The 26,452-nt window shown below is 50.5% G+C and overlaps 17 protein-coding genes across 17 annotated transcripts; 7 read left to right on the top strand and 10 right to left on the bottom strand.

The window, feature by feature from the left end:
- Positions 1–108: 108 nt before the first annotated feature.
- Positions 109–1,233, top strand: BCR37DRAFT_413171 (PQ loop repeat-domain-containing protein; the record flags this gene model as incomplete). Its single annotated transcript, XM_040872242.1, has 1 exon — positions 109–1,233. Exon 1 carries the CDS (start codon positions 262–264, stop codon positions 1,231–1,233), a length of 972 nt encoding a protein of 323 aa, XP_040725618.1. The 5' UTR covers positions 109–261.
- Positions 1,234–1,281: 48 nt separating this feature from the next.
- BCR37DRAFT_290517 (peptidase M24, structural domain-containing protein) lies at positions 1,282–2,684 on the bottom strand. The gene is made up of 2 exons (XM_040866858.1): positions 2,547–2,684; positions 1,282–2,501 (listed from the first exon to the last, which is right to left on the bottom strand). The coding sequence occupies exon 2, from the start codon at positions 2,393–2,395 to the stop codon at positions 1,331–1,333; it is 1,065 nt and encodes a 354-aa protein (XP_040725617.1). The 5' UTR covers positions 2,396–2,501; positions 2,547–2,684; the 3' UTR covers positions 1,282–1,330.
- A 245-nt stretch (positions 2,685–2,929) lies between these two features.
- On the bottom strand, positions 2,930–4,426 carry BCR37DRAFT_392396 (uncharacterized protein; the record flags this gene model as incomplete). Its single annotated transcript, XM_040871147.1, has 5 exons — positions 2,930–3,486; positions 3,530–3,742; positions 3,788–3,952; positions 3,997–4,164; positions 4,207–4,426. 5 exons carry the CDS (start codon positions 4,424–4,426, stop codon positions 2,930–2,932), a joined length of 1,323 nt encoding a protein of 440 aa, XP_040725616.1.
- A 623-nt stretch (positions 4,427–5,049) lies between these two features.
- On the top strand, positions 5,050–6,571 carry BCR37DRAFT_378972 (Alpha/Beta hydrolase protein). Its single transcript, XM_040869160.1, has one exon. The coding sequence runs from the start codon at positions 5,336–5,338 to the stop codon at positions 6,533–6,535; it is 1,200 nt and encodes a 399-aa protein (XP_040725615.1). The 5' UTR covers positions 5,050–5,335; the 3' UTR covers positions 6,536–6,571.
- Positions 6,572–6,654: 83 nt separating this feature from the next.
- On the top strand, positions 6,655–7,018 carry BCR37DRAFT_392394 (transmembrane proteins 14C-domain-containing protein; the record flags this gene model as incomplete). Its single annotated transcript, XM_040871146.1, has 2 exons — positions 6,655–6,703; positions 6,747–7,018. 2 exons carry the CDS (start codon positions 6,655–6,657, stop codon positions 7,016–7,018), a joined length of 321 nt encoding a protein of 106 aa, XP_040725614.1.
- BCR37DRAFT_378970 (uncharacterized protein) lies at positions 6,986–9,079 on the bottom strand. The gene is made up of 2 exons (XM_040869159.1): positions 8,832–9,079; positions 6,986–8,787 (listed from the first exon to the last, which is right to left on the bottom strand). Exons 1-2 carry the CDS (start codon positions 9,025–9,027, stop codon positions 7,097–7,099), a joined length of 1,887 nt encoding a protein of 628 aa, XP_040725613.1. The 5' UTR covers positions 9,028–9,079; the 3' UTR covers positions 6,986–7,096.
- Positions 8,832–10,123, bottom strand: BCR37DRAFT_378969 (JAB1/Mov34/MPN/PAD-1 ubiquitin protease-domain-containing protein). Its single transcript, XM_040869158.1, has one exon. It carries the CDS (start codon positions 10,057–10,059, stop codon positions 9,193–9,195), a length of 867 nt encoding a protein of 288 aa, XP_040725612.1. The 5' UTR covers positions 10,060–10,123; the 3' UTR covers positions 8,832–9,192.
- Positions 10,124–10,499: 376 nt separating this feature from the next.
- Positions 10,500–12,365, top strand: BCR37DRAFT_413166 (uncharacterized protein; the record flags this gene model as incomplete). Its single annotated transcript, XM_040872241.1, has 1 exon — positions 10,500–12,365. One exon carries the CDS (start codon positions 10,500–10,502, stop codon positions 12,363–12,365), a length of 1,866 nt encoding a protein of 621 aa, XP_040725611.1.
- Positions 12,366–12,439: 74 nt separating this feature from the next.
- Positions 12,440–14,161, bottom strand: BCR37DRAFT_290188 (major facilitator superfamily domain-containing protein). The gene has a single exon (XM_040866856.1). The coding sequence runs from the start codon at positions 13,840–13,842 to the stop codon at positions 12,514–12,516; it is 1,329 nt and encodes a 442-aa protein (XP_040725610.1). The 5' UTR covers positions 13,843–14,161; the 3' UTR covers positions 12,440–12,513.
- On the bottom strand, positions 14,162–16,007 carry BCR37DRAFT_290187 (putative MFS monocarboxylate transporter). Its single transcript, XM_040866855.1, has one exon. It carries the CDS (start codon positions 15,832–15,834, stop codon positions 14,482–14,484), a length of 1,353 nt encoding a protein of 450 aa, XP_040725609.1. The 5' UTR covers positions 15,835–16,007; the 3' UTR covers positions 14,162–14,481.
- Positions 16,008–17,342, bottom strand: BCR37DRAFT_290186 (WD40-repeat-containing domain protein). Its single transcript, XM_040866854.1, has one exon. It carries the CDS (start codon positions 17,252–17,254, stop codon positions 16,181–16,183), a length of 1,074 nt encoding a protein of 357 aa, XP_040725608.1. The 5' UTR covers positions 17,255–17,342; the 3' UTR covers positions 16,008–16,180.
- A 22-nt stretch (positions 17,343–17,364) lies between these two features.
- Positions 17,365–18,404, top strand: BCR37DRAFT_378967 (histidine phosphatase superfamily). The gene has a single exon (XM_040869157.1). It carries the CDS (start codon positions 17,437–17,439, stop codon positions 18,283–18,285), a length of 849 nt encoding a protein of 282 aa, XP_040725607.1. The 5' UTR covers positions 17,365–17,436; the 3' UTR covers positions 18,286–18,404.
- BCR37DRAFT_392386 (uncharacterized protein) lies at positions 18,302–19,059 on the bottom strand (the record flags this gene model as incomplete). The annotated part of the gene is made up of 2 exons (XM_040871145.1): positions 18,302–18,471; positions 18,525–19,059. The coding sequence occupies 2 exons, from the start codon at positions 19,057–19,059 to the stop codon at positions 18,302–18,304; spliced, it is 705 nt and encodes a 234-aa protein (XP_040725606.1).
- A 687-nt stretch (positions 19,060–19,746) lies between these two features.
- On the bottom strand, positions 19,747–20,132 carry BCR37DRAFT_338829 (pectin lyase fold/virulence factor; the record flags this gene model as incomplete). Its single annotated transcript, XM_040867312.1, has 2 exons — positions 19,747–19,897; positions 19,939–20,132. Coding segments are annotated over 2 exons (345 nt in total), but the record flags the coding sequence as incomplete, so codon positions are not given.
- Positions 20,133–21,691: 1,559 nt separating this feature from the next.
- BCR37DRAFT_346765 (uncharacterized protein) lies at positions 21,692–22,450 on the top strand (the record flags this gene model as incomplete). Its single annotated transcript, XM_040867718.1, has 1 exon — positions 21,692–22,450. One exon carries the CDS (start codon positions 21,692–21,694, stop codon positions 22,448–22,450), a length of 759 nt encoding a protein of 252 aa, XP_040725604.1.
- An 80-nt stretch (positions 22,451–22,530) lies between these two features.
- On the top strand, positions 22,531–23,728 carry BCR37DRAFT_290289 (FAD dependent oxidoreductase). Its single transcript, XM_040866857.1, has one exon. The coding sequence runs from the start codon at positions 22,606–22,608 to the stop codon at positions 23,698–23,700; it is 1,095 nt and encodes a 364-aa protein (XP_040725603.1). The 5' UTR covers positions 22,531–22,605; the 3' UTR covers positions 23,701–23,728.
- Positions 23,608–25,874, bottom strand: BCR37DRAFT_378964 (uncharacterized protein). The gene has a single exon (XM_040869156.1). The coding sequence runs from the start codon at positions 25,598–25,600 to the stop codon at positions 23,756–23,758; it is 1,845 nt and encodes a 614-aa protein (XP_040725602.1). The 5' UTR covers positions 25,601–25,874; the 3' UTR covers positions 23,608–23,755.
- Between the last annotated feature and the right edge of the window lie 578 nt (positions 25,875–26,452).

The following is a 26,452-nucleotide window of genomic DNA, read 5'->3' as shown; positions in this document are numbered from 1 at the left end:
GCCTGGACCGATCTCACCAAACAGGGCAACTTCAGCCGGCGTCTTGGCAGATGGTCAGGCTAGTCTGGTCAGTCTGTACTTACTATTTAAGTAGATTAGCAGGAATAGCAACTATATACTCTCTTCGTACGCGAAATCAGCTTCCTGGCTTATCAATATGTGACTGTGAGATAACATCTGCAGAAAGTTTCTTTTTCCCGGCACGCGACCTCCGACCCAAAGACAACCAGTAGCCCCTAGAGTGTGTTTGTTAGCATCATTATGGCAGCGATTCTCTCAAGGGATGCTATGCAAGAAGCCATGGTCATCGTCTGGACACGGGCCGACATCTCAAACCTCATTGGCGCCATCTCACTTGCCTTTTGGCTGTGTAACGGAATCCCGCTCGTGTATGAAATATGGCGCGCGCGGTCAGCAGAGGGTGTCTCGATTGGATTCGTTGGTCTATGGGCAGTGGGTGATGTTTTGAATCTCGCCGGTGCGCTTTGGGCTGGTTTGGCGCCGACTGTGGTGGTGGTCTCCATCTACTACATCTTCTCGGACATTATCATCCTTGGTGAAGCATACTACTTCAACTACATCTACAAGCGTGGCGAGTCGATTGTCGATACGCTCGAACAGGAAGTCGCTGGTGTAGCGCCGCCTTTTGCACCGGACAACGAAGCAGATGAGAGCAGTGCGTTGCTCAATGATGGCAAGCACACTGCACAGACAAGGATTCTGACGTATGATGTCCTGTTCAATGTCGCAGCTGTATTGCTCGTCATTGTGCTCGGTGCTGCTGGATGGTATGCCTCACTGTATATCCCTCACGATGGCCCACACCGTGATCACAAGCACCATCACGGTCACGGCCCATTGCCACCCACAGACGATAAAGTTGCGCTTGGCCCTCAATTGCTTGGCTACACCTCTGCAGCACTCTACTTATGTGCCAGGATACCACAGATCCTCAAAAACTACAGAAAACAGCAAACAGAGGGCCTTGCGCTGCTCTTCTTCATCTTTAGCGTCTTTGGCAACTTGACCTATGCAGCATCCATCTTTGCCTACAACAGCGAAAAGGCCTATATCATGTCCTCCATGGCTTGGATCATTGGTTCTCTTGGTACGCTCATTTTTGACTTCATCATTCTTGGTCAATTCCTACACTACAACAAGAGGAAGCACCTTCGTGTTCGTCGAGCCTCTGGACAATCTGTTGAGCGTGAGTCGTCCATTCTCAACATTTGAGCTGTACATAAACCTTTCCACCTGTGGCATATTGGCATTTCGGTCCTTTCCTGCATAGCGCTGCGTCTTAGACATAGTTGTACTTAAACTGAGAATCTCAGTAATCTTCACCACGAGAGACGACCTCCTTCGCCGTTGGCTTGAGCAAGATTGTATGCTCAAATTGTGCTGTGTAGCAGCCATCAATATCATCGAGCGGTGGATAGTCATTGACAATGCCTGCTTTCACCAGCCGGCTGAGACCCAACAGATGTGACTCTTCCCCTAACCTATCCAGATAACGCCTGCAGAACGGCAACGTTCCAAAGGACGTCTCAATGACATGCAGCAGATGTTTTGCCGCTGAAAATTTTGCAACGCTGTTGTACTGCTGTCGATACTGCTGCGATGTCTTATCGGCTGGGATCAGCGCGTAGTGTGAGCAATTGCCAACATTCTGAACGTACCCTGCGCCTGTTGATCCGAATGTCTCAATGGCGAATGTCTCGCCTTCTTCCATGCGCATTTGATATTCCATGTTGTCCTCGCGCGGCTTGATGATGGGCACGGACTTGCCGCCGTGGATGCTGTAAGGGTTGATGTTGTGGCCATTGAGGTTTCGGATACTCTTGACTGGAAAAGTCTTTCCTTTGATGGTCACTTCAAAGGACTCCATTGTTTCTTGAATCTGTTCACCAATATCGGCAAGAACCACATCGATTCCAGCTGCCTTGACACCCGTTTCTGTTGCTTCTTGCACAGCTTTCAACAGGTCATCGTAGACCGGGTCAAATGTCATGGTGAAGGCACTATCAACAATGTGTCCATTGACGTGAACGCCAAAATCAACCTTCATGACATTCCCGTGCTCCAGCACAATCGTATCCTTTGGGTTCGGCGAATAATGCGCTGCACAGTGGTCTAGCGAAAGACCTGTTGGAAAGCCAATGCCACTCTGCATACCATTCGCTTCAACAAGCGAGCGCGTCCCATCTTCAATCAAGTTCGCAATAGACGTCATACTCATCCCTGGTTTGATGGTTCTGCGCGCATACCCACGGACCTGGCGATGCACCTCTGCTGCACGCCGTAAATCATTGAACCGCGATTCACAATCCTTTTCCCGCTCAATCGCGCGTTCTTCCTCTTCAGTCGTGCGTTTCAAGTTGTCGTTATACGCCATGGCTTGGCCTTTTGGGTAGATGCCAGATGGGAAGAGCTTGCTGACCGGTACTGTTGGCGGCTCAGTTTGCTGCTTCTTGCCCTTCTTCTTGGACTTCTTCTCTATACTAAGTCAGCTGAATGCGCTTTGTACAATGGTGTAGGATGCGCACTCTTCTTCTTTTTGGGTGTAGTGGTGGGCGCGCCTTCTACGGCTGCAGCATCGCCCTCTGCGCCTTCTTCATCGGATGAGTCTTGTTCTAGCTGAAGTTGCTCTGCCTTTGCAGCCAGGCCATCAACTTCCTCCTGGCTCATGGTGTCTTGGGTCCCTGCAAAGTCCCGGTATACTTTGTAGTCGTCCCACTTGTCGCCCTTTTGCAAACTATTTCTCACGCCGCCATCTCGTCAAGCACAGAAATCAGGAGCAGCTCAGCAAGAACAAGACTACAGGCAAGCAGAGAGCTATAGCATTGATACACAGCTACATTATCGTTGAACAACAAACAGACCATATTCGAAAACACCCATTCATCTACCGGCACCAAAATGAAGAACATTAAGGAAGTGGCGGTGGTGGAGGTGCCGCATAGACACTTGTACCTGCCAAGGTATGTGGAGCGACGATACCCGTTTCCTGCAGAGTAATGTGTGTAGTCTCTGGATCTTTCGCAGTGGCGTGCAAAAGGCACTTCAGACCAATCAAATTCCCCAACAGAAACACCGGAAATTCTGTTTGGAAACCAGGGAGAAAGGACATGATACGTTCAAACCTGGAGCATTCTACTTTGACGCCTTTCCCTTCGAATTTCACGCTTGCATAGCTCGATTGAAGTTCATCTTTGTCATAGATGTGAACTGAGATTTCCTCCGGTAGGTGATAACCTACCGTGGCATTCTTACAGGGAGTTTGTTCAGGGCTGCAGTACTTGTTGCCCACATATTCTTGACAGCTTGGATGCGCGGATTTGCCATCGCCGAATCGGACCCAGCCGCATCCTTCCTCAATCAAGGCTTCACAATCAAACCATTCTGATGCACAGACATTTCCAGGCGCGGAACGCTTAGTTGAATAAGCCCTTCGTTTAAATCTGATCGGCTGTTGATCGGGACATCCTGGTCATCAGCAACAGCGAAGCAATGGGCCCAAAAAGCTTACCGAGAGCAACATTGTAAGAGTACTCGCCAGTCTTTACCAATGCGTCGATTGTTTCTTTCAGAGCATTCATGAGCCACTTTCCAGTTGTTTCTTCATCATAAATGACTGGGTCAGGGTTGTTCTCATCCTTGTCATTGAGCGCTCCCCATACGCCTGTAAGGGAATACTCTGCAACATGATGCTTTTCATCACTTTCACCATGACATCCTTGCGCTGACAGTGTTAGCCCAAGATTGCAGCAAATCAAAGACCTCTCACTGTATGTTCGACTTTTGAAGAGTTTACCTCCACCGGACTTGTCTCTATCATCCTGTTCCGGAGCTGAAAATTTCTTTGGATTCAAGTAGAGTTCGCTGAGATCCAAAGTGCCAAGATCCACAGTCTGCTCGCTGATGGTGGCTCTGATGTTGTATAAGGGCTTACCTAGTCCTTGTGAGCTTTCTTACTTGGAAGATCGTCCAGCTTACCTCTAACACCACAGGCAAATTGGCGTCCACCGTCAAGGAAGTAGCAAAGCTCTTGGACCCACGCTGGAGCATGACCACAAATGAGGATTTGATCAGGGTGCCTAGAGTCGTGATTGAGGGTTCCGTCCTTCACATCACTATAGTACTTCGCCTTGTCGAAATAGCAACCTGCAGTCAGCACAGAGCTCTATGGAGTCCTTGCATGAATACCGTCCTGAGTGGCCTTTTCGTTATCCTTGCCACAAACATACTTGTCTTTGAGTGATTGTATTTCCGGCGGCATCGGACGTTCTTTCTTGTGGCTGCTTTGTAGCATGAATCCGTTGTAGTGACACGACTCGAGTTGTTGGGAACCTGGGCGGATTGCAGCGACACCATGTAGCATTAGTGTGACGCCAAGGTAGAGACCCGTATAGAGAAGGAGTATCATTTGGCTGGAGTGATTTGTGTCTGATCTGAAGCGATTGAAGGCGCAGAAACGCTAGTCTTACACACGCCAAGTCAATGTATAGACTTGTTGGTCAGCCGACCGCGGCGCGCGCTATCCCTTTATGGCTTTCTCCCATTCTTGAGCGCTCCACAAAACTCAAGAGATAGGACCAAGAAGATTGTTATGTAGCACCGGCAGATGGCAAAGACCCCTGAATTGCAGTGCACTTATCTTACCAGTCAGGGACCAGCCAATGAGAAAAAATGCATGAGCTTGAGCCTCCACTCTTCGAATGGATTGAGAGGGAAGCCTAAAGAGATAGCTCGTATCTCCATCAAAGATGAAACGATCAAATAACGTACAGGCCACTTGTAGAGTGCAACTTGTTCTTCAATCCTCTGAAGCTGTGATAGCGCCCTTGATGGGAGCCCTTTGAACACCAAATAGGAAGTCAGAAGCTATCGACTCAGAAGTTCTCAACGATACATGAATACCGCAGTGCAGCCATCGATAGTGGTGGTATTCGGTAAGACGCCTCCGAGGTGGTTGTTGCGACAGCACGTGATTTCCTACTGACGGTTGCAGTGGAAGTAGTCGGCCACGGGCCCATGCAGCCGAGTCTACTTCCACAGTAGTGACCTGCCACCAGTGTCTAGCACTGTCTGCAGACTACAGTAACAGTGTACCTCGGATCCATCTCTTGCTTCTGAGGACTGAGCAGCCTGCCGATTGCATGTGCCCCTGAACGCCGGCGCGGGATGCGACAATTTTGTCCGAGGCCGAGGACCGACAGAAAAATTGACAAACTATAAGTACACCATCTTCGTCATCTAGCACGGCCTGGCACAGTCGCAGGACAGGCTCCTTCATCTTCATCTGCATCTATCTTCTTTCATCAGCAGCATCAACATGTTTGGCTACTTCGGCGCAGAGACAGAGGTGGAAACGTACTTTGGCGACAGCACCTCGCAACAGGCAAAGCAACTCGGCGCTTTACCTTCCCTGCATGAGAAGATCCCCTTGAGTTACTGGCTCTCCAATACCCATACATCGACATTCTATTCTTCCCTTGCCAACTTTGAGCAGGTCTACCCAGTCTTCTACCGCAGATATACTTATTGGCACAAGGAAGATGGCGGCAACAATGTCCTTGACATTGCTATTCGACGGGACCGTGCACTCGAACTCAACGACTATATTCAATCAGGCGATAAAAGCCTACCGCCACGAACAGTCTTGATGACGGATGAGGAGACGGCGCAGGTAGGTGCAAATGATGCAGGTACGCTCGTTGTTTTACTGCATGGCTTATCGGGTGGCTCGCACGAGAGTTATGTACGATCAACGATTGAAGCTATTTACAACACCTACCCAGATGAAGACAGTCATGTGGATTGCGTTGTCTTCAATGCGCGGGGTTGTGCACGCAGTAAAGTCACAAGCAAGCGATACTGGTCTGCATGGGCTATTGATGACCTTGCAGCGTGCATGGATTTCCTCAGGTCCAAGTTCCCAAACAGGAAGATTGTCATTTGTGGTTACTCGATTGGTGCGAATATCTTGTGCAACTACCTGGGCCGCATGCCCGAGCGTGCTCACAAAACAGTGGATGTCGCCATCAGTGTGTCGAACCCTTGGCAACTCAAAAAAGCAGGTGACCTGCTCGATTCGTATGCGCTAGGCCGACTCTACTCCCGCGCCATGACGGGCGGTTTGCAAAAGTTGTTTAAGCGACACCAGGAATGGCTGCTGCAACATCCCGGTATCGATGCCACCAAAGTGCTTGCTGCGAGACGCTTGCATGACTTTGACGAAAACATGACTTGTCGCCTTTTTGGCAACAAGAGTGCTGATGAGTATTACGACCTTGCGTCATCTGACCAGCATGTTGGCGCTGTTACTGTGCCTTTGCTAGTGCTCTCTGCTGCAGATGACCCACTTATGGGCAAATCGACGCTGCCGTTTAAGCAGATGCAGGGGAATCCGAATGTTGTGATGGCCGTGACGGGCCGTGGTGGGCACTTGGGGTGGTATGCACCGGCTGGTGAGGAGCGGTGGATGAACAAGGTCATCATTGAGACTGTGGGCCTGTACACGGAGAAGCAGTAACTCAGATACACGAATATATAGAATGGTCTCCCTCCATCTGGTGAAGTGATCTGCCTCCGCATTTTCGCCCTCGATGACATCTTCCGCACAAGACCAACACACCAAGCAACAACAACACAATGGCCCCCCTCCGTCCTACTCCAGACTACATCGGCTACAGCTATGCAGGTAAGCTGACTGAATTCCTCGTTCAAAATGTACTAACAGCCAGCCATCACGTTTCTCGGCGGTCTCATCGGCCTAATCAAAGCCGGCTCCCTTGCCTCCCTCATCGCCTCTTCCATCTGCGCCTCTGCCATCCTCTACGGCGCCATGCAAACCTCGCGTGACCCACAAGCTGTCAAGTCCATCTTGGTGGTGAGTGCATTGCTCGCCGTCTTTTTCGGTCGTAAGTTTGGCAAGTCCGGTAAAGTCATGCCTGCTGGTCTGATGCTCGCTTTGAGTCTCGCTAGTGTTGTGTATTACGGCAAAAGGCTGCTCTAAGAGACCCGAGTCATTACTGAATATTATTTTCATGCTTCCATTTGATCTCCTATAATCCACCTTGTCTGTTGTGAAAGTCTACTTGGATGCTCTACTCACGGCAAACACCCCCACAATGGCAATGGCCAAGACTACCAGTGCCCCAGGAATCAGTAAATCATTCGTACTGCCCTGAGCTGGACTGCTGCGTTTCTCTGAGTGAGTTTCCACCTCTTTCTCCGGAGCAGATGCAGCAGACGCAGTGATGGCAGCCGGTGCCGCCTCGACAGCATCTACATGTGAGGACAACCCCGATACAGCTCTCGACAATCTCGGTTGCTGCTGTAGCGGTACAGCTGGCGTTGTCACAGCAACTTGATCTGGATGATGCAGGTACAACTCCACTTTGTCTCGTTTCGCGCGTTTTGCGAGTTTTACGGATTCGAGTAGATCTTCATGACAAGTGATACTCACGATATCACCATCATCATCCACATAACTGATACCAAACTCTTCCGTCAAGGTCAAACGATCCTCCGTGCTGAGTTTCTCAACGAGTGCTTCGCGCAAGGGTGCAAGACCAGATGTCACTGCAAAGGCGAGTCGGTGAATCTTTCCGGCAGGTGTCTTGAACTTGAAGGCAAAAGGCACTGCCGTATCAAATGGATTATCAGAATCCTGGTGCGCTGAAATGGAATCCCCTGGCCGAACGGGGCTATCGTACTCTTCATGTGTGATGGGTAGTGGCGAAACGGTATCCGTAAAAGGATTGATAACTTGAGGCCGATCCAGACCGCCAGGAGTGATGGCTTGTCGGGAGCCTGTACGATTTGTGGTGGAATGACGCGTTGAAGGGACATCGCTTCCCGAGACAGCACTCGCTGAATCTTCCTCGCCTGCACCACCCACAGAGGTCCAGAATTTATTCCACATGGGACCTTCATCGCCTGCGGTATTCATACTGTGGACTTGTTCAAGTGTGGCATACGTCAATTTCAAGACATCGACCATGCCAATGATTGTATCTTCCTCATCCGTCACTGGAAGGTTCAGGTAATGTCCATCATTCATCTTTCGCAGTGCATCCTGAATCGACATGTGTTGCGGTGCACAGTCTGGGTGAGGTGTCATGACACGAACGACAGAGCAGACACCAGAATCGAGGCCTGGTGCAATCACACGTAGCACGACGTCTTTGCTTGTAAAGATACCAGCGAGCTTATCACCATCCATCACAAGTACCGCTGTCGTGTGATTCTCGCGCATGAGTGTGGTGGCTTCACGAACACTCGTCTTGACAGTCACCCATGTTGGTGGTGTCCCATCCAGCACACCAGCCAACTCTGGCCCAGACATCTTCTGGCGCAACGTCTCCACATACTCAATGATTTGCGCAGGCTGTTGCGATCCACCCATCTCAGTCTGTACGCCTTCCAGCGCTTCGTAGAGTTTCTTGGAGGAGGCATACGCGCGTTCCAACTTCTCCATGGCTTCGTAGAAGCATTTCGTGATATCCAAAACGCCCGAGACGTCACCTTCTTCATCCACGACCGGTAGATGTCTGAATCCACGCGTGACCATCAGATCAAGGGCTTCTGTGGCGGAAGTATCGACGCGTGTGCACATTGGATTCGGTGTCATGATCTCAGAGACAGGTGTGTGACTTGGGTTCTTGCCCTGACTGACGACACGGAAGGCGAGGTCTTTGGCTGTGAAGATGCCAGAGAGGTGCGATTCATCAGAAATGACGAGGACACAGTCTTCGCGCTTAGCAGCCATGAGTTGAGCAGCTTATCTATTAGCGCCTTTTCAATTCAGAAGAGGAGGGATGTACCTTCATGAACAGTCATATCTGCAGGTACCGTCATGGGCGGTGTCGGCTTGAGACTGGAGACAGTTCCTGGTGTTGCTTTACGCGATGCTGTCCGTGAGCGCGCTGCTGTTGGGCGCTTCTTTGCTAGATCCTTCTCCATCTTTTGTCGGATGACTTCATCTTTCTTTGTCTGTCTCTTGCGCAGGTCTGAAGACATGTCTAGCGTGATCCGCGTCTCTCCAGAGGTGGCCAGAGGTGTAGTAGTCCTTGTCCTTTGTCAGTCCTCAGCTGTCAGGTCGCGTTGTAGAGGGAAACACAACAGTCACATACATTGTCATACAGCGCAGCAGGGTGAAGACAGGCATCATTTCTATCTCTTACGCTACTGGGCAACAAGGGCCAGCTGGGTGCTAATCTCAATCTGCTCCCTGACAGTCCGCGCCAGGTAGCTGACCATGAGCACATCCTGCAGCAAGGAATTGAACATCTTCTCAATCGCTTCCGGGTCCAGCGACGGCCTCACACTCAGCGCATCCATCAGGAAACGACCAATAGCTTGGTTCTCTGGTGTCCGCATCGCCGCTTCATCCTTGACGACATTCCCGACGTATTGCTGAACACGCGCAATCATATCGAGTGTATCATTCAGCGCATTCCGCAACATCGTCAACGTCGTCGGGATCTGTGCTTTACGCGAGTCCGTGTGTGTAGCGGCAGCAATTGCATCGACTGCACTGCGATCACCTTGCTCGCCATAGGTGACGGTATGTGAGATGGGCACAAACAGGCAAGAATTCTCAACGCGTTCAGGCGTCACGCCAACACTACTCGACACGTATGTCTTGACTTGCATCCCTTGCGCAGGATCTGCTGCCATGGTCAAATGAATCGCAGGGAAGGGTGCAGTACCATCACCTGCACTGCCGTAAAAGTTTTGGATGAGTGCGGAAAAGGCATTGAGCTCTAGTGTTGAAGCATACCAGCCCACGAGTACTTCGCGAGGATTCGCCTTGAGGTGGAGAGCAAGCATCTGCTTATGATACTCCATGTCCACTTCGACACCATCGCTGGATTCACCGTGTGGTACGGCAAAGGAAGCTTTAATCTCGACCTGTGTGCCGTCTGGACTGCGTTCTCCTAGGAGGGTACCAATGACGCGCTCTTGGTCGTCATGCCTGCGTAGAGAGTGGTCGAGGATGGAGAAGAGAACGACTGGGAGGACGGTGACGGCTGGATTAGCGCGAGACATGGCTTGCCTCTGGCTGTAGCTGTAGCTGACACTGACACTGGCTGTATCCTTGCTGTGGTCTGCTTGTGGTCGCTGAATTTTATTTCGCTTTGGAGCGTGAGAGAAGGAAATCGGGCTACTTTTCTACTTTCTACTCGACTCAGTCTAGTGCTTGTAAGGAGATGCCTGAATATAAAGGGCGAGGCAGGGGAAGAGGCAGAGGATCAGCTAGGGGTGGTGTAAGAGGTGGGCGAGGCAGAGGCAGAGGCAGAGGCCGGGGAGGAGCAGCCAGGAACCACGGACACGCCAAGTCATGGCATGACGGCGAACAGTTCGGCGCCTATAAGCCCAGAGAAGAGCAGGACGCTCCATTATCTGAGGGGGAAGAAGCACAAGAGTCAGGCGACGATTTTGACTTGGCTAGTGCTGCACCACAAGCCTATGATGCGCTTCTCACACTCATGAAGCGCGACGAGGCTGAGGAACCAAGGCAAAAGAAGCGTAGGCTGCAGGAGCCTGAGGTAGACAGAGAGGCGACGCCTGAAGATGAAGATGTCGTTGGGAATGAGCCAGAAGCTGAAGAAGAGGAGGAGGCGGAAGAGGCAGTTGTTGAACAAGACGACGTCTCACCGCTGGATCCTTTTGAGAGTCACTTTGCTGCACCGGATGCTGAGTTACTGGAGAAGCTTGTCTCGCAGGTCGGTAAGGCGAAGATCCAGGCCAAAATGACACAGACAGGCGATTGCAAAGTATACTGCAACGAGCCCGAGGAGGCTCTGGCAAAGCACCGAATCAACCTACAAAAGCCAGAGTCTCTTCACGTCAAGCAACGTCTAAGCAACATCATTCCAAAGTTGCAGCTCAAAGAAGCGACGCAAGCCAGCTTTGTGCAGCAATTGCTGTGCTACAAGGACATCTCCTACTCTGCAACAACTCACAAGACTCTGCCTCATCTACGCGGGGCGTGTGCTGCTCACATCCTCAACCACATCTTCAAAACGCGTGATCGGATACTAAAGAACAACGGCAAGCTGGCTCAACATCGAGACGATGAGCTCGAGCTGCGTGATCAATCATTCACTCGGCCCAAAGTGCTCATATTGATGCCAACTCGCAATGCGGCTTTCCTCTTTGTCAACCAACTGATTGCTCTTGCTGGCGCTGAGTCAATTGAGAACAGAAAACGCTTCAATGACAATTTCGGCGCTGCAGACAAAGACCCCGTCAAATCATCCACCAAACCAGAAGACTTCAAAGCATTCTTCGAAGGCAATACAGATGATGCCTTTCGACTTGGCATCAAGTTTACGCGCAAAACCATCAAGCTCTTTTCCCAATTCTACGCAAGCGACATCATTATTGCGAGTCCTTTGGGACTGCGTATGGTGATTGGTGACCCCGCACAGAAGAAGGTGGACTATGACTTTTTGTCATCCATTGAGCTGCTCCTGCTCGATAGCTGTGATGGTCTTGCCATGCAGAATTGGGAGCATGTTGCCTTTGCCCTCGAACACCTCAATCTCATACCCAAGGAATCGCACGGCTGTGACTATGCGCGTGTTCGAAATTGGTGCCTCGAGGAGAAATCAAAATACTTGCGACAAACCATCTTACTCTCTGCGTATGAATTTCCAGAGCAAAGGCAAGTCTTTCAGAGTCTCGTCAATGTCGCCGGACAAGTCCGCTTCCGACCAACCTATACCGGTAAGATTGCCAATGTCCAAGCAAAACAGATCTTTAGCAGACTGACTTGTGACGCGACGAATCCAGCGAGTGAACCAGATGCACGATACAAACATTTCGCGACAGCACTTCTCCCACGCATCAAGAAACTTGCTGTCACAGGCAGTGCAGCCGTGTCGGCATCACCAGAAGAAGCGACCTCACACTGCGCTGGCATCCTGCTTGTTGTACCTTCTTACTTTGACTTTTTGCGGGTTCGAAATTGCTTGAATGCAGAAGAGGTTTCATTTGAGGCCATCTCTGAGTATGCGAAATCCAGCCAACTCTCACGCAGTCGAGCTTTGTTTGCCGCTGGACGGTGTCAAGTCCTTGTCGTGACGGAGCGATTGCAATTTTATCGACGGTATGCGTATCGTGGTGCAAAACGCGTCATGTTTTATCAATTGCCAGAACACGCTGATTTCTATACTGAATTGGCACGGTCTGCGATCGAAACGGCTGCTGTGCTGGGAAACGATGCAAGCGATGTTGAAGTACGTGCGGTGTTTAGCCATTTCGATGCATTGCGACTTGAACGTATTGTTGGGTCGCAGCGTATTGCACGCATGTTGCAATCAAAGGATGCCTCCTTTGAATTCTCATGATTAGCTATGAATTTACTTATATCAAGTACAAGTACGGTACCTCTTCCAGTGAGCCCCCGTCTCCCAAGCTGGACACGAGCAAGGTCGACGTACTTCAATCATTCAGATGGCACGGACAATTAACCAATCTCACCTGCCCTCGATCCTCTCACACCTTGACGCATAGTCGACGGTCATACATGAATCGAGCCACCACAAGACATGCAAGACCAGCCATGACTACACTTCCAGAAAAGATGGCTCCACCATCAAACACTTTGGTGCCATCGCCAGGCAGCAATTGACTGACTGACTCAATGATAGCATTGGCAATAGGCGGTCCCGTCAATGTTGCAATAGAACACAAGGTCAGCATTTGGCCGGTCCGTATTCCATTCTTTGCTGGATCATTGGAGAGTGACGTGACGACTGATACTGAAAGACTCACGACTGCACCACTTGCACAACCATACAGCACGCAAAAGGCAATGACAGTTGACTGCGTTGTGCAAGCTAGCCAAATGAATAGCAGACTGGCAGCTGCAGCGACGCTAGGAATGATACTGTTGACGCATCCGTATCGGTCTGCAACGAATGCTAGCAGCACACGACCACAGGCCGACGCTGCACTGGTGATGGGCAGCATGTAGAAGGCCAGAGTGACGGGAACGTTGTTGGAGATGGCAAAGATCTCGAGATCATAGAAGGGCGTATAGAGGCCCCAAAATGCAAGGAACAAGCCGATGTGAACCAAGACGTACGCTGGATTGCGAAAGACTTGCACATCAAAAAATGTTTGTCCTTTCAATTTTCTGAAGGGCATGCGTGACTTGAGGAAGATGAGTGGAATGATCTGTGTCACTGCAATGATGAGGGCCACCACTCGCATACTCCAGCTAAATCCAATCTTTGGGAACAGTAAATTGAGGAGGATTGGATAGAGACAGCCACCAACGCTCGCACCAGCTGCAGTAATGCCCAAAGCCAGAGCATGTTTGCGCCTGAACCAATGTGCACAGAGTGTCACTGGAGGAATGAAGATTGGACATAGTCCGAGTCCAATACAGACTCCCTGTGCAAGGAAGAACTCGTAGTATTGCCCAGTCTTGTCAATGCTCGTCATTAAGATACCAAAGACCATCATACAAGTTCCGCCAAACACCAAAGATCGTATATAGCCAGCGTCTGCCAGGCGACCGATGACAAGAGCCGGGAAGAACACAAAGAACGTTTCGACGGAGCCAATCACAGAGACAGCCGAGGGCGAATACTTGCTGAGCAGGCCACCTCTGGATACATACCGTGTCTGAAAGACTCCAAAGCTGTTGACAAAGCCAAAGACGTTCATGGTCGTGATGAAGCCAGAGACAACAACCATCCAAGCATCGAATCCCCCGTCTGGAATTTGAACCGGTAGTTGCTCTTGCCCTTGCCGTTCGATACACAACACGTCATGAACGGTAGAAGCACTCTCGACATCTGCTTCATGTGGTGTCATTGGAGACAACGCAGTCGTGGCTACAGCTGTCTGTTGTAAAGGTTGCTTGAACAGGCATGCCTGCAGCCTTGTGACCCGTTGTTTTTTCCAGAGCTGTATATCGGAGAGGACGAGCTGTTTGCCGATTTACCCCTGAAATCAATTTGACGGGAACAGCCGGAAATTGTGAATTGCGCCCTTTTGACCTCCACCAGAGGCGCTTTGAGAAAAAGATTGACGTACACTGGAGATAAACATGCGCCTTGCTGTCACCGAGGCATGCATTTTAAATTCAGGGGAAGTTGAACTGAGGGAAATTTTGTCGATTTGTCATGACTCGTGGTTAGTTCGAGCTCTTCTGAACCATTCCAGCACATGGCCATTTCGGATCGTGCAGGAGTTCCTCAGCTTTCGTATCTGCTCGCGTGCGCGGCATGCCTTCGATACATGCTTTCGAGCTAGTGATTGACGCTTGACGGAATTTGCGACCCCTGATTAGTAGCAGATGGAATCTCGGGATGAGGAAATGCCAAGAAGTCAGCTGTAGAGACATGGACGGACATTCGATCATTTCGTTGACCGACAAGCATCTATAAGCTAGATTTTCTGCAGTTTTGTAAGGATTGAGATGAGATACGATCAGAGGCTGCGGCACGCTCTTTATATTTTGATAGAGAAGCGACGGTCATAGACGATCCGTGCTAGCACAAGGGTTGCAAATCCACCCATGACAACAGCACCAGCAAAGATTGCTCCATCGTTGAAAATCTCCGAGCCGCCACCGGGACGCAGCTGCCTCAATGGTCCAATGATGGCATTGGCAATGGGCGGGCCAATCAATGTAGCAACGGAGACGATACTGAGCATTTGACCCACACGAATGCCCGTTCGATCGGGTGCTTCTGAAAGCGCTGCAACCACCGCTGGAGGTAAACTAACAAAGGCACCGCTAGTGAAACCATAGAAAACACTAAAGGTGATGATGCCCTTCTGTGTGGTACAACCCATCCAAACGAACAACAAGCAGCCAGTTGTGCCAATGCATGGTATCAGACTGTTGAGACTCCCAAAGCGGTCTGCGATGAGCGCTGGAAGAATTCGGCCAATCGTCGAAGCTGCGTTGAGGATGGGTAGTGTGTAGAAAGCCAGATCCAGAGATAGCCCATTTGCGAAGGCAAACAGCTCAATATTGAAGAAGGGCGTGTAGAGTCCCATGAAGGCAAGAAACAAGCCAAGATGGACCAAGACATAGACTGGGTTGTGAAAGACCTCCAGATCAAGAAATTGCTGACCCTTCAAAGGTCTGGCTGGCAAGCGCGGCTTCAAAAAGATGAGTGGGATGATTTGCGTCACTCCAATGATCAAGGCCACGACTCGAAGACTCCAAGCAAAGCCAATCTTGGGAAGGAGGTGTTTGAGAAGAATGGAGTAGAGACAGCCACCAACACTTGCACCAGAAGCACCAATACCAAGTGATAATGCATGCTTGCGCTTGAACCAGTGCGCAGCGACCGTGACAGGCGGAATAAAGATAGGACATAACCCAATACCCACGCAGACGCCTTGGGCCAAGAAGAATTGATAGTACTGGCCTGGCTTGGCGATGCTTGTCATCAGAATACCAAAGATCATGATGCAAGTCCCGACAAAGACTGTGGAACGGACATAGCCAGCGTCAGCAATTCGACCGATCACAAGAGCTGGAAAGAAGACGAAGAAGGTCTGCAGAGATCCAATCCAGGAGATGGCAGAGGGAGAGTATGTTTCAAGTAGACCCCCGGGAGAGATGTAGCTCGCCTGAAAGACGCCGAAACAGTTGACAAATCCACAGGCGTTCAGCGTCGTAATGAAGCCAGAGACCACAATCATCCAAGCTTCAAAGCCGCCGTCTGGAACTGGAGAGGTCGGTGGCTTTTGCTGCTGTAAAGTCACCTCATCACTGCCCTTTGAGTCGGCGAAAGGGCCGACATCATTTTCACTGGCCTGCCAGGCTTTTGTATCGTTAGCCACCATCACTTCTTGAGTCTGTGTGGAAGGCCATCCGTGGCTTCGGCAAGCTTTTATAGATGCCGGCTGCGCAGAGGCCTCGCAATGGCCGAGGCCCGGGAGGATCAACAAGCAACGTGCAAATGCCCCTGGAAGTGTTTGAAAGGTTACTTCGGAGCCTGAACTTTCCCCTGGAATTATCTGTTAGACTACTTCTGACTCGAAGTTCAGAGTCTGGATTTTCAATGTCGTAGAAACGTGCGGGAAGCAGCTGAAAAGCCGCTTGAGGACATAACGTTGTATCGCTACAGGAGCTACAGGAGGCTGCCTTAGTGACATGAGCATAATATCGGATACGCGGTGTCCGGTGGACTTATCTGCCAGTGGTCTTCTTCGCCTTTGGCTTGAGCTCCTCTGGCCCGACGGGATGCAGCATAATCTTATTCGGATACTGCTGTGTGTTGCCGCTGTGTCCTTTACTCCAGTCATAGCTGACCGCATACGCAAAGATGTCGCCGGTGCGCGAAAAGGCAGTGCAGGGAATGGTACCGCCAACAGATGCATAGCCCTTGAGGCGGTGCTTCGAATCTTTGTCCCAAAAGTGGAAGGTACCGTCTGAGCCAGCAGTAGAAAAGGTACCATGTCGTGGGTGAAAGGAAATGGCGTTGACGGAAAAGACATTGCTTGCATTGGCGGACAAGCCTTCTGTGACGCGATGACATTTGAATGAAAAGTTGAGGCTCGAGTCCTTCTCGTCGACATATTGGATAGCGCATCGGCCTTCGACTGAGCCAACGGCGTATCCATTGCCCTTGACGAAGCAGCTGACGACGCGTGTTTGGAATTTGAGTGGCGAGACAGTGGACTTGAAGATGGCTGCAGGATTTGAAAGATTCACGACGCAAATATGGCGTTCAGCCGTCGCAACCACCATGAGAGAGTCCTTGACTGACATGCTGTAACATCTTTCGGGAAGCTGAAGAGTAGCAACCGCCTGCTGTTGTCGCAAGTCCCAGTACTTGACCGTCTTGTCCCATGACCCCGTTGCCAAGATTTGTTGGCCATTCACCTCGATGAACTCACAGCATCTGATCGTCTGATCGTGTACTGCCACTTGTGAGGAGGAGCCAGAGCCAAGATCAAATAGCCGGCCTGCCTTGTCGGCGCCGCCAGATGCAACTTTTGTACCATCTTTGGACCAGGATGTGCACAACGCGGGCCCCTCGTGATCATAGAGGGCCTTTCCCTGTGTTGTGCCATTCTGCGCGACTTCGTAGATGCGAACCTTCTTGTCCCACGAGGACACAGCAAGCAGTTCGGCGACGGGTGAAAAGGTGAGGGAGGAGATTGAATCCTCGGGGGGCTGTGAGACTTCAAAATCGTTCTTGAGCTCGTTATTGGCGCTTGTCAGCGTCGTTGCAGCTGTGGCCTGCCCGAAGAGGGACATGATGGAGGCCGCCTTGGCGTTCGATGGGCGCGTGTTCGTTCTTCTCTTGCGGTGTCTTGTTTCTTGTGCTTGATTCCCGTCACGTGTGCTGGTTCCTGGGGATGAAACGAAGCAGACAAACTACTTGAGCAGTACTTCAGCTGCTGTACTTGACCTGCTCATGCCCATCTAGCTGGCTTCTCATGCCTTCTGCTCGTTATCTATTGCTTGTTGTTTCTCTCTTCTACTATTCAGTCGCGCACCCGCTCCAGCGTACCTTCACTGCCACCTCAAAATGCTCGCTGCGCTCCAACTTGACAGATGCCTTCTTCACAGGCAACAGCAGCGCCGCACAGTTTGGCCTGCGTGAGGCATCCACCTGGATGTCACTTCTTGCAAAGCTCTCTGCAGAAGAAAGCTCATCGGGTCAGCCACATCGCCTCGTCTTGCTTGGGCGTCATGGCCAAGGCTACCATAATGTTGCAGAGGCAAAGTATGGTACAAAGGCATGGGATGACTATTGGTCAAAGCAGAATGGGTCTGGCGACGGACTCGTATGGGGTCCAGATGCCAAATTGACAGAACATGGGAAGAAGCAAGCGGCAAGACTGCATTGTCGGCTCACTCACGAGGGCCCTGGAATTGGTGCTTGGTATGCAAGTCCCCTCAGTCGAGCCCTGGAAACAAGCTCCATCTTGTCCGACAAGCATAATACGACCATTCTCGAGGATCTGAGAGAGGTATCAGGCGTTCATACCTGCGATATGCGATCGACCAAGTCGCAGATCAGCTCAAGGTTTCCTTGGGCCTTGGCAACAGGGTTGACTGAAGCAGATGAAACTTGGCAGTCAGACATACGGGAATCTGACAAACACGTACAAGCGAGAGCTGATGGCGTGGCACGGATGCTGCTCAGTCATTCAGCCCAAGTCATCAGTGCCACGACACATTCTGGATTCATTCGGAACTTTTTGAAGGCTGTCAATCACAGAGAAACGCCCATCGACACTGCAGGTCTGATCCCTTTGGTATTAACGTATGACTGTTTATAAAGGCGTAGCAATTTTGCTACTTGTGTTCTTTCTTGAGAGCCAAGAGCTTCTCCACTGCATCGTGCAGGGCAAGCTTGCTGGATTCGTGCATCTCCTTCTCATGCTCCAACTCGCGGTCCATACGTTTCTGGACGAGCTCGAGAGCATGAATTTGCTTTTCTTTTGCAGCAACCTCTGAGTGAGCATCTGTAAGTTGCACTATTGTTAGTTTGATTGATTGAGCACTGGGCAAAACTTACGCTGCAGTGTCTCCGTATCTGCCATGTCAGAAGTCTCGCCAGCATTCTCCTTCTTGGCTTGTTCAATTTCAGCACGCGCTTGCTTCAATTCTTGAGCTTGTTGAGCGATCTTCTTGTCTAGAGCTCCTTGCATCGCGTGTGCCTTGTCCTCAGCTTCCGTCATGAGTGTCTGGAAGTGTCTCTTGAGCTCTTCCTGTTCCTCCTGCCACGACGCTTGAGCATCCTTGACTTTTCGTTCAAGCTTCTCCTTCTCCTTGCTCAAGGTAGACTGAACGCCCTCGACCTGCTTCTTGCCAGCATTCACGACTTGCTGCGCTTGTTTCCCAATATCTGTTGCTTTGGCTTTAGACAAGACAGCGCTCAACAAGCTCACAAAGAGAATAAGCGTGTACAACGCTGTTGAGAAGAAGAAATTGTCTACCAGGAGCGATGCAAGTGGTTGAGGGGCTCGTCTAGACACAATCTCCAGGTACCGGTCTTGTCGCGCTGTTGCAGCGTCATGCAGATGCGTCAGGCGCGTGGACTGCTTGACCATGTCTGGAGTGTTTAAAACGTTGTTAGAAAGAATGTTCAGTCAGGACATGCTTCTGCTCATATCCGTGGCTCGGCCCGGCATACGAGCTGATGGAGGCGCCGTGATGACCTCACAGTTGGGCGTAGATGCGGTCACCTTCTGAGAAGTGAGCTCCAGATGGGCAGGGATATTCAGCAATCACAGAATTCATTGAAAGGGGATGAAGTTTAATGGTAAGCTGAGAATCTGACTGGGTGACCAAGAGCCAGAGAGCCGTGCTACGCACTGCGACAAAACGGCTTGTGGAGAATAGAAAGTCAGAGTCGCAGACTCGACTTGATGACGCGTAAAGTAAAATGATCAGTGATTTGACAGCCTGGTCTTACGGTTTCGTTGCTGACTTCTTTGCACCGCTCTTCGCAGACTTGGGCGGGGGATCAATCTTCCCAGTTGCCAAATAGGTAGTGAAGTTGTCGACATCGATCCCTGTGCTTTCCAAAACCCGCGGCAAATGATAGTTGATAAGGTATGGGGGATAAGACATGTCGGATCCTTTGATGGAGACACGGTTAAAATTTAGATCCTCGCACCCACCTTTTGTTTTTGAGCCCGCACTACAGAGGACCATGATGGAACTAGTTTGAACTGTCATGATGAGTATACAATAGAGCATGCGTCAAACTTACATTCTGGGTCGCGATTTTTGACTGTGGCAGTGAAGTCTGTAAAGTGGATGCCCTTAATCATGACATCCGAGTCGGGCTTGAAGTCGGCATCAGGATCCAAGTAATCGTCACGTATCCCAATAGCAGTGACGTTGGCTTGGTGAGCCAAGATGTTAGTGTAGTAGACATTTTGCCTGTACGTCAGATATCGTCTTCAATTTGAATGAACACTTACACTAAGCCGGTCGAGAATTTCTTAGCCTTGATTCGAACCGCGTATTCAGGGGCTGTGAGTTCAATGTCCTTGAATACAACATTTTGCACGACATTGCCTTCCGAGACAGAGCCGATCGATAAGCCATGTGAATAGAAAATATTCAAGCACTCGAATGTTGCACCATTGGTCTGTTTCAGTGCGATAGCATCATCACCACTTTGGATAAAAGAATTGCGAAGTCTGTCTATTAGTCAGGAAAGAGACGCAGCAAGCGCATTACGTGAAGTTGTTCACACCAATCTGGAAGGCATCAGAGTTGCGCGACAGAGGTGGGTAGCCCTGGTCACTTGCCACAATGACGTTACAGTCCTCCATCACAATGTTCTGACCTGTGACGTGCCAATTGGGAGCATTAGCCTGGATGATGTTGATACCGTTGACGTGCAGACCATCAACCTTTGCGATATCAATAGCCCTCCAAGAGAATTCGTTCTTGACTCCAGTGAAATAAGCTTCGCCTCGCATGTAAATGAGACAGCCATCTCCAGCGAAGACCGAGTCTTTTCCAGCAGTGTAGTCGATGAACTTCGGCTTGAACAATTTGGGGTCCGCCACTGGCGCCATGATAGTGCCTCGACAACCAAAGAAAGACTTCTCAGGCATCTCGAAAATCATAGGGCCTTCTGCAACAAGATTTTCCAAAATGACGCAGGCTTTGGACGCTGTCTTCTTGTATTCGACATACTCCTGCCACTTCGTGATGGTGGTACAATCTTTTTTTGGCGGAAACTGCATAGGAGGTGCAGGCTTACACTGCGATGTATGGCTCGGAGCGAGGTACCAATTGAAATTCTGGCTGATGCATTGATCCGGATGGTACGAATTGAAGCCGTAAAACCTACCTTCGTGAGGGACGGGCATACCGCGAGGCTGTTGAGCAGCTTTGAATGCTGACTTGTGGCTGACTGAGCACGATTTATCATATTGAATCTCTAGATTGCGACGAAAATGCTCATTCTTATCAACAGGGAGGGTGATGCGGGACTTGGACTGAGAATTGCCTTTGGGTTGAAGGTCGTGTGAAGGACTCCATTAGCGATTGCGGAGTTGGACTGAAGATACATACGTTGACTTCGAAAGACCTGCAATCGAGAGCCAGAGGGCAAGAGACGCCAAGGCGATCATCTTGGGCAAACAGTTTGATTTAGGTCTTGACCAAAGCTCTGAAGAGCAGCACGATGCTTCTTTAAATAAGTAGCGTGCGGTGTAATCTCCTGAAAGCATGAAGGTGCCCCAGAAACATCCACCCAACTCATCTTACTCACTAAGGGGGCCATGTGTGGTTGACGAAGCAACCTTTGCCGAATTCAGTCTCTTCGATATGCTCTAGCGTGCATGTAGGACATTGAAGGCATGTATGTGACAAATTGGCAATGAGAGTGGAGCTGGCAGAGGCCACTCTCATCAATGTTTGCCAAATACAATTTCGGCAAGCTGAAAGAAACGGGGTCGATTGCATCTTAATCCTGAAGCACCGAACACTGCTGGCATCAATGACAGAATGAACACGTATCCATGCCATTCGCAGAGAAGGGCAGCGACATCAATATTGAGACACTGGAAGTGAGGGCTGTTTGCAGGTACATGTAGTTCTGGGTGTACACGACTGAAGCGTGAGATGCTCATCTGAACATGCCCGGCATTCCCGAAGCACAGAAGTACGGGGTATCAGCAACTCTCCCCTGTACTCAGCTACAGACAACACGGCAGTATGTTGGATCTCAAGGGCAAGAATGTGCTGGTGACCGGTGGGTCTGCGGGTCTGGGAGCTGCCATCTGTGTCAGACTCGCCCAGGCTGGCTGCAACATTGCAGTCAACTACGCCTCTAGGAAGGAGCCCGCAGACCAATTGGCTCTGAAACTGCAGAAGGAGCATGGCGTCAAGTCTGTTGTGCTGCAAGGTGACGTGTCCAAGTCTGGCGCTTGCTCTGAGTTGGTCGAAGGCACTGTCAGGGAACTTGGTGGTATCGATATCGTCTGCTCGAATGCAGGATGGACGAAAGCTGCACCATGGGATGACCTCGATGCATTATCAGAAGAGGATTGGGACAGGACCTTTGCAATGAATGTCAAGGCACATCTCTTCCTGTTCAAGGCTGCCAAGCCTCATTTCTTGAAGAATGCAGATGGTGGTAGCATGGTGATTTCTGCTAGTGTCGCAGGCATCAAGACAACAGGCAGTGCACTCGCTTACAGCGTCACCAAGACCGCGTCTCTTGCATTGCAGCGAGGACTTGCTCTTCACCAGGGACCAAAATGCCGTGTCAACTCCATCAGTCCTGGTCTCATCATGACCGAATGGGCAGAGAAGCAATTTGACCGCCAAAAGATGGACTGGGTGACGGCCAACACCCCAACAGGCGCCATTGCCACTTTGGAGGACTGTGCTGATGCTGTGCACTTGCTGTGTGCCAACAAGAGTATCTCAGGGCAGACAATTGTCCTGGACGGAGGCTTTACACTGCGCTAGATAGGTAGCTAGGTAGACAGATTGTGACTTTGATATTCTGCTGTCCATATCTAATCTCGCGCCAGATCTGATCAATTCCTAACAACCACACCGCACTCCATAAGCTCAGCTCTCTAAAATCAAGTAGAACACCTCAAAGCAGCCTTCGACCAGCTATGGACATCACTATCCTCGGAGCAGGCGTGCTGGGCCTGTCTAGTGCCCTGCAGCTGGCCGATAAAGGCCACAAGATCACCATCTTTGCTCACAAGTTCCCCCAAAGCTTCTCAATCGACTACACCTCCGATTGGGCTGGTGCCAACTGGAGATCTGTCTGCAGCAATGATGACTTGGCAATGCAAAGATTCGAGGGCGACACGCTCAAACACTTCCTTGAGATGGCAAAGACACACCCGCAACTCGTTCGCAAGTGCATGTCTTACGACATCTTTGATCCACGAGAGCCCGACGACAACGATGCGCGCATGATTCGTAAAGCTGATGTCGGCAACGGTGAGCTGCCCTGGTTTGCTACATTGTGCAACAATTTCAAAGTCCTCAAGCCTCTCGAGGATGGACAGGCAGTGCCTACAGACGAGCGCGAGATCTTGCCCGAGGGAGCTGCCTTTGGTATTGCCTTTGAGACAGTAACACTCAATGCTCCTGCCTATGTGCAGTACTTGCTAGGTGAGCTGCGTCAGCGCGACAATGTCAATATTGTGGAAGGCAAAGTCGACGCCCTCGCAGATCTGCCAGGTAAAGTCATTATCAATTGCTCTGGGCTTGGGGCCAAGTACCTGACTGATGTCCAAGATGCAAATGTCTATCCCACGCGTGGTCAAACAGTACTCGTCAAGAACACAACAAATCTTGTCGACACTTGGTCGCGAGTCGGAGAGAAGACCTTGTCGTACCTCATTCCCCGACCAGGCACGCGATTGGTCGATGGTCACGAAGAGGACGCAGGACTTATCGTCGGTGGCTGCCAACAACCAAATTGTTACAATGCAGAGGTGGATGAGGAACTTGCAGAGACGATGCTCGAGTGGGCGAGGACACTCTATCCGGTCATCTTCCCAGCAGATCACAAGTTTGAAATCATCCGCCACAATGTCGGCTTGAGACCTTCGCGCAAGGGTGGCGTTCGCGTAGAGGCTGACCAACTCAAGGATGGTAGACCTGTTGTGCATGCATACGGTATTGGTGGTTGGGGTTTCCAATCTTCCTGGGGTATTGCTATGCGAGTCGCAGAACTCGTTGCACTATTATAGGGCTATCAATATGTGATTGATTATTAAGAATACTTCAGTCATACAATCCCTCTCATTAAGGCATAAACATTTTGCGAAAGACGCCTGGAACATGATTCTCATGCTTGTCCTTTGCCGATGCTGGATTGTCTTGCTTCTCTGACGCGTCTGGCTGGGTAGTCTCTTCCACAGTCTTTGGCAGAGCATCGAGTGCGCTGGGTTTCTTGATGAGGCTTTTCAACGTACGTGCACCGATATTCTTGAAATGCCTTCGAGACGACTTCTCAGCCTTCTTGGGCACAGTGAATGAGTTCCGCTTGTCTTTGCTGTTCCCCTGCCCACCGGATTCCAGGTCACCCGAAGCATGACTGTCCGGGGTTACGTTGTCTGAAGTTGATACGTCTGGCGCGATCGCCTCAATGGTTCCCGCTGCTGGTTCCTTCATCTCTATAGCACCTTCGGCGGACGAGGCAGATGAACTTGGCATGGGATTTCCCTCGCTTTCCGCCTGCTGTCGACGTCGAGCGCTATACACAATACAGTGCACAACGGCCAGAAATTGCGTCACTAGCATGAGAGCTGCTGCCACCCACAAAGCACGCTGTATCCCCTTGATACGATGGCCGCGCTTACGGCTGGCTCCAATGACTCTGCTTGTCAAGGCTGGACCAAAGGCGATCCCCAAAGCAACAATGGCCACGAGAATTAATGAAAGTTGCTCCTTACTTTCGGATTTTGGTGCACATACACTTGCAAACGCCATGTACAGAGCTATAGCTGTATTGATGCCAACAAGCAATGTAGAGACAATACCCATGACGAGTTGAACTGTAGCGCTCCGATGTTCGGTGAGTGAAAAGAGCAGCATACCCAGGGCTGCAAGTGGCGTGACGAACAGGACGATGTGAGCTCCTTCGAACCATTTGAACAATAGCTTACCAGAAAGCAGGCCTATTGTCGCTGAGACTGCAAAGGGGATCAGACGTGCAGCTGTGGCGTACTCGCTGTGATGATCAATGGTGATCAGCGTCTTGACGACATAGAGTAGGTAAATGCCGAGAGCCATGCATGTAAAGAAGGACATTGCACAGAACACCCAGACAGCAGCAGACAGTAGACGGCGTGGGAAAAGCGCAACTTCTGACCGCGTCCTTCTTTCGAGGACAACAAGCGAAACCAGAAGGATGCAGCCCAGTACGAGTGACAGCAGTACGACGGTGCGCCGCCAGCCAGAATCTGCATCGACGGAAAAGCTCGCACCCCAAGCAATCAAGCCTATGCCAAGTGTCCAATACAAAGCAGCCCACCAGTCAATGAGTGCATCTCTAAAGCGTAGTCGTTGGCGGTCGTCCGGTGAAAGCCACTCCAAGAGTTCGGGCCACAGCGATTTGATTGCAAACTTAATGGCCCACGAGCGCAGAAGGAAGCGCCAGTCCTTTTGAGTCACGCCAACAGCTCCAAGTGCTATGCCGCAAAGTAGTAGAATAGGCAAAAGGCAGAGAGAAATTTTGATTGTCTTCGAATTGGCCTCAAATTTGCATATGATGCCGATGGAGACTGCAGCAGCCGAGGCCAAACCAATGTTGCAGAGTGCGATATAGATTAAAAGAACACACGGACGAGTAGCATAGCTGGCAAGCAAAAGGAAACCAGTGGCCGTGAGGTAACCGACTGTTTTCATATGTGCAGGGCAGATCCATCTACTTATCTGACCATAGACAGGCAGCAAGCTCATCGAAACTGGCCACAAGGCGAAGAGAAATATGGTGTCAGCCAAGTCGAAGCCAAGATCCTTTGATACAGCAGGTAGGAGGGCCAGCGTAGATCCAAAATACGCGGCCAATACCAGCAGAGCGTAAATTGCAAACCATATTCGCGCTATGCCTGCTGGCTTGGCAAAGCGCCCTTGCCCAAGAGGCATGAATGTTGATGTAATTTGTTCTGATAACAAAGCGGGAGGTGTACTGCCTTTGTATGCCTTAGACCTGGCCAGACCCCGATGCCTGCATCGTTGACACGTTGTTCATCACTATTGTTGTGTTTGTGACACATATTTGATGCGCACGCAGCATAGCTGTCAGCATTTGTGCAAAGAGAAGTAGGATTGAGCATAGAAAAAGATCATCATGGTCCCCGTTTGAGCTGCTTCGACTCGGACATGGTGTGATCACTGTGATGTGTGAGGTCTTGAAGCGAGATGTTAATTTGGCCTCCGGCTCGCGGACGCGTAAAACTAGAACTACGCAACTTTGAAATGTAGACGACAACGACATCGACTCGACAGCAATACGCGGCCAGCTCAGTTCACCAATGTGATAGTTTGCTTCTGGGCAGTAGCCAAAGCTTTGCTACCGCTCAGGAGGGTAGAGAGTCCCGCCTCTGGGCGCCCTGCCGCTACAACGCTACAACGAAGAACTGCTGTATAATAGCACAGTCGCTTGAACTCTTATGCCACAGAGTCTTTTACTGTCCAAACCGCCGCGCTCGCTCAATGCATGACCACTGACGTGACAAGTATATGGCCCTAGAGAATCCACTTGTCGGGGTAGCGATCGTGGCTTAGGCATACAATCGCAGAGACGACAGATACGCAGGGTCTCATCAAAGACAAATTCTTGTTTGTTTGCGCATTGATTTCGCAGAATTCGGCGGTACGAAGTACGAACTACTCGGGACTCCAGAAGCAGAGTCTATTTGCCTCGATTCTTATGCAATCGCAGTGTCCATCTGCCCATCCGCAGATTTGCGAGGTCGACGATACTGCTGATCCCAT

The sequence above is a fragment of the Protomyces lactucae-debilis genome (assembly GCF_002105105.1).
Source record: "Protomyces lactucae-debilis strain 12-1054 chromosome Unknown BCR37scaffold_8, whole genome shotgun sequence".
Classification (NCBI taxonomy): Eukaryota; Fungi; Ascomycota; class Taphrinomycetes; order Taphrinales; family Protomycetaceae; genus Protomyces; species Protomyces lactucae-debilis.
This window is presented reverse-complemented; position numbering and strand designations above follow the sequence as displayed.